The following is a 5,000-nucleotide window of genomic DNA, read 5'->3' as shown; positions in this document are numbered from 1 at the left end:
CGTAAAAATAAAAAAATATTGCGACGTAAATGGGAATTTCTTAAATTTTTAACAAAGTAAAGAAAGAAAATTTATATTTGTTGTTATAATATAGAACGTCATAGATCGATTCATTATCGAGTAATTAAAAAAGTAATAGATAGTATCAAAGTCACATACATCTATTCATATATATGTATACATATATATTTTTTAATGGTTCCATATTATCACGAAGGTAGATCAGATGGGTCAACTTTGTAATTATCGACACAATTAATAATAATGAACTGGGGAGAACATTTCGAACGAGTCAGTGATAGTATCGTCGAAAAAAAAAGAAAGAAAATATAGAATTCGTTTACATATTTTTCTTTTCTTTTTTTTTTTTTTTTTTTTTTCATGTCAAAACTTTCCTCTTGTTTTTATACGTTATTATGAATCGTACATCAACGAAAGAATATTAAAAATATTTGAAATCGTTAGATTAATCTGTTAATCGAAAAAGAAAAAGATGAATTATCTAGGCTCATTTTTCGGATTACTTTCGTAATAATAAAAAGAAAGAAAAAAAAAAAAGAAATAAATAAATAAAAAGAAAAAAAGAAAAATAAGAAACAAATTGTTCATTCTTCTTTTCACTTCTGTTGAAAATAAAATTAATTTACTCTGAAGTTATTTATATCTTTCGGTCCGCGTAGAATTTGATTTTGAATCGATCGAAATAAATTTCATACCGACGTGTATATCCACTCGTACGACCCTTAAAAATCTCTCATCCAGTTTAACAGATTAGTGGAGGGAGGGCGGGGGAGGGGGAGGAAGGAAATAAAATAAAAAAAAAAAAGGAATTCCCTCGCGTTGCAATAGGTATACGATATATCGAGGTGGCACAAAACGCATCGATGAAATTCAGTTCGTTTTACAGTGGTCGCAGTCGGTGTTACACCGCCAGGCTCGCCACACACTGGCGCAGGTTCCGGCGCTTACCATTGGAGATCTCGATTGACCACATTGAAGAATTCCTTCCTGGGTAGTCCCAGATTCCATCGTCGTAAATTACTCACCAGTACGGAAGAGGTAAGAAATTTACGAATTTGCAGAACGTTTCTCATTTATCGATTCCAATTCGATTCTATCCTTTTGAATTCCATCGACACAAAATTGCATTCGAATTTATATCTTTCTTTTCTAAGGTACATCTAACACCGGAATCCTCCCCGGAATTAACAAAAAGATCATGGTTTGGTAGTTTAATGACGACCGAAAAAGACGAAACATTTACAGTTCTCGTTAAAGGAAAACAATTGGCCAGCGTGAAAGCCGATTTAATTCACGCTTTTTTGTCGGTAAGCATAATATATATATATATATATATATATATATATATATATATATATAATTATTATATATACATGTTATAATTCAATCGTACATTTAATATTATCTCGTCAAATTTTCATCTGTTAAATTTTATTATTATCACATATACATATATATATATATATATATATATATATATATATATATATATCAATTTACAGATAGCCGAACTATCGCACAGTGTGATTTCACCGATGTCGTTCAGAGTAGAATATAAAAAGGGTAGCACAGCACCGGCCATGTTTCAAAGGCAGGTCCGATTTCAAGTTGACATAAGTGGTATTACGAAGCAGTCTAACGAGCCATTATTCGCCATTACTTTTACGTTATTAAGTGGTAAATATTAAATATCTTACTTGTTTTTTCCCTTCCTTATATTATTAATCTCCATCACTCGATTACGACCACCTCACGTATTTTCTTCTCTCTTTTTATTCCTTCTTTCTTTTTTCTAAATGCAAACGAACAAAAACGTTTCTTCGAATCTCTCTCTCTCTCTCTGTCTCTCTCTCTCTCTCTCTCTTTCGTATATATCCTTGTCACGAGTTTATACCGAATAAAAGATGCGGCTAAGCAAATGACAAAACCGAAGGTACAAAGCCCTTTTAAAGTCTGACTGTAGCCACCGTAAACCGAAAAAGAGAAAGAAAGATGAAAAGATAAAGATAGGAATAGTGATAGAGATAGAGAGAGAGAGAGAGAGAGAGAGAGAGAGAGAGAGAGAGAGAAAGAGAGAGGTGGTTTGGCGTTTGGCATTTGGCAGCCATCCAAGCGCAACTAGATCGATGTTACCTTGGCACGTACGCCTTCTCCATACCGCGTTAAATCTTATCTACGTATATTTTACGGACGAAAGAACTAAAGAAGGTATACGTTACCTCACATCTTACTTTCTATACCTTTATTAACGTTTGGAAACACTGATTCGATGATGTCTTCGAGATTCAAAAGAAAAACAAAGAGATGAAAAAAAAAAGAAAAAAGAAAGAAAAAAAAAAGAAGAAACAAAAATACGACTGCACCCCTTTTCTCTCCTTTTCTAACAATTTTATACAAAATTTACGATTATTTAAACAATTTCTATATATTACGTTTCTCTTCCATTAGGAAATATTCGAAGATTTAGGAGGGTCTGCGAGCACATACAATCGCAAGTATGTTCTAGAAATGTCGGTTTGAATTTAACCGGCCAGAGCAGAGCAGCACCACCGAGTCCAAGAGCATCTAGAAAGTTTGCCACGGAAATGAGTGAAAGTTCTAGCTGCGGAAGTGACACCAGCGAAAGGCTATTCCTCAGTCCTCATCCCGCTACCAGACAGGTAGTCTGTTTCAACAAGGTAGTGCACCATTATCATCATCCTTTCGCCATTTATATTTGTCTTTTCTCTCTCTATTTTTTTTCTTTTTTTTTTCTTTTTTTTTTCTTATTTTCTCATTGTTTCCCATCGGAGTATTTTTTTTATTTCTTTTTTTTTTCTTTTCTTTTTTTTTTTTTTCGTCCTCTTACTTGTCTCAACGAACTTTAAACGAACTCGGAGAGTCTACGTTAATGAAATGACAATAGCTACGTTAATTAGATCAGTATAGTATCCAATTGCAATTAATTCTCTCGTAGGAAGAGATAGTAAATGGAAAAAAAAAAGAAAGAAAAAAGAATTTAAAAAAGTAGCTCTTACGCGTCAGTTTTAGGCACGACTCGGTAATCTCTTCTCAGTAATAACGATTTTCGATTTTAGTACCGGATAAAAAGCGAGCCGAAAATGAAACCTAAAGCCCGAAGAGTGGTCTCGATGTGCTCTTGATTCACGTAAAAATCTTTTTATCGTTTCTTCGTCGATCAAGCAAAAAATTATTATTATTATTAAAAAAGAACAAAAAAAGTACAAAGGAAAAAAAAATTAAATAAAATCATCATTTCCCATATTAGTTGCTTAAATTGCTCGATGATCATCACGTAGTGAATTCTCTTTTAAATCTCTCACTAATCGCTTAAATCGTAGAAAATATTTTAGATTATATAGATAGCACCCAATCCGCCCCACCCCCTACGTTATAGAGAAGTTCCCTTTGATTAGTCTTAGTTTGAACGAAATAATAATTTTATCATTTATATATACGTATATAAGATAAAATATTATTATGACAAAGTATAATTAATTGTTAATTTTTCTTTTTTTTCCCCTTCTCTCTCTATCTCTTTCTCTCTCTCTCTCCCTCCCCCTCTCTCTCTCTTTCTCTCTCTCTTTCTCCCTCTCTCTCTATCTCTATCTTTATCTCACTCTCACTCTTGCTATCTGTCGACGATCAGATCGACTCGGATATGGAATCGGACACATCAGTGTTCGATGTGAAGTCACCTACACGCGAAAATGGCCGAAGAAGTTCGACGTCGACCAACAATAACAATCCTTTACCTGGCGACTCAACACCGACACCAGGTAGTCCACCTAAAGCGGTTCGAAGTAATTCCGAAAGTCAAAACACACCGGAAAAAAAGTGCGTTACGACAATGAGCGGCAACAACATAGCGTGATACTATCAGAACTTACGTTTCGAATTCCAATCGAGTCTGAAGAACATCTGGGATAGTGCTCAGAGGTTTTGGTGAGATAAATAGAAAGAGAAACAGATAGATGAGGGAGAGAAAGGGAGAGGGAAGGAGAGAGAGAAAGAGAGAGAGAGAGAGAGAGGGAGAGAGAGAGAGAGAGAGAGAAAGAGAAAGACAGACAGAGAGATAAAGAGAAGAAGACCGTCGTATTTTTTTCAAGATCGACCAGAACAGTAACAGATCGACAGAGCTGAGAAGCCCCTGAAGAAGAAGAAGAGGAAGAAAAAGAAGAAGAAGGAAGAAGGAGAAAAAAAAATATAGGATATAAAACCAAAAATTTTCATCGAAGTGATCTTGGGGAAGGTCGGAAGTATTAAGAAAAAAATTCGTCAAGAATTTTTAAATGAGAAGAAAAACTAAAACAAGAAAGCTCAATTATTTCGAACGTTACCTGTCACATATATATATATATATATATATATATATATATATATCGAGTGGAAAGAAAAGCATTTGAAACTTTTCTAAGACAAAACTCGCAATAGAAAGGAATATAGAAGAAAAAAAGAAAGTAAAAGAAAATACCAGAATAATTTCTTAAGTGAGATGATAGATTTTTGTTGTTTCAGGATATTACATTTTCTTATTCTACAATAAGAAAAATACATAAAAAAAATATTATGTCAAAGCCAAAATGTTCACTAAAAACTATTGAGTTCCGGTTGGCAATTTATTTCATTTCTCTTATCGTTTGAATCGAAGCGATCAAATTCAAAATTTTTAATCGAGAGACAAACTTTTAATGATCTATATATATATATATATATATATATATATATATATATATATACGTCTTTTCGTTAAAAACGTTTTTTTTAATTCACTGAGGGATAATGATTTTTTGCTTTTTATGGAGAGCGAATAAAAAATAAGAGAACTTATAGAAAACAACAAAAACATCATTCAGATCAAAAAAGAAAAAAAATAGCTGTAACACGAACGAGCCTGGTACGAATGAGGGAGAAAAAATAATTAGCAAATAAATATACATATAAATATAAATATATGTATATATATATATATATATATA

The 5,000-nt window shown here is 32.8% G+C and overlaps 1 protein-coding gene across 9 annotated transcripts in view; it reads left to right on the top strand.

Moving 5' to 3' along the window:
- The window catches only part of sff (BRSK family serine/threonine-protein kinase sugar-free frosting), a 38,337-nt gene that overhangs the window by 32,318 nt on the left and 1,019 nt on the right, over window positions 1-5,000 (top strand). Inside the window, exons 9-13 of one of the 9 annotated variants that reach the window (XM_085658181.1) lie at window positions 896-1,059; window positions 1,176-1,328; window positions 1,524-1,698; window positions 2,470-2,699; window positions 4,131-5,000. The exon at window positions 4,131-5,000 is cut by the window's right edge and continues 1,019 nt beyond it. In XM_085658181.1, coding sequence (XP_085514307.1) covers window positions 896-1,059; window positions 1,176-1,328; window positions 1,524-1,698; window positions 2,470-2,699; window positions 4,131-4,175 — 767 coding nt within the window. In that variant the 3' untranslated portion in view covers window positions 4,176-5,000. Of the gene's footprint in view, window positions 1-895; window positions 1,060-1,175; window positions 1,329-1,523; window positions 1,699-2,469; window positions 2,700-3,098; window positions 3,426-3,670 lie in introns of those variants that run through there. The other 8 variants (XM_085658180.1, XM_085658178.1, XM_085658182.1 and 5 more) reach the window with 8 other exon arrangements.

This window comes from Vespa mandarinia, chromosome 7, assembly GCF_050613455.1.
Source record: "Vespa mandarinia isolate Hongniang chromosome 7, ASM5061345v1, whole genome shotgun sequence".
Classification (NCBI taxonomy): Eukaryota; Metazoa; Arthropoda; class Insecta; order Hymenoptera; family Vespidae; genus Vespa; species Vespa mandarinia.
The sequence above is the reverse complement of the archived record's forward strand: the minus strand, read 5'-3'. Positions and strand labels throughout refer to the sequence as shown.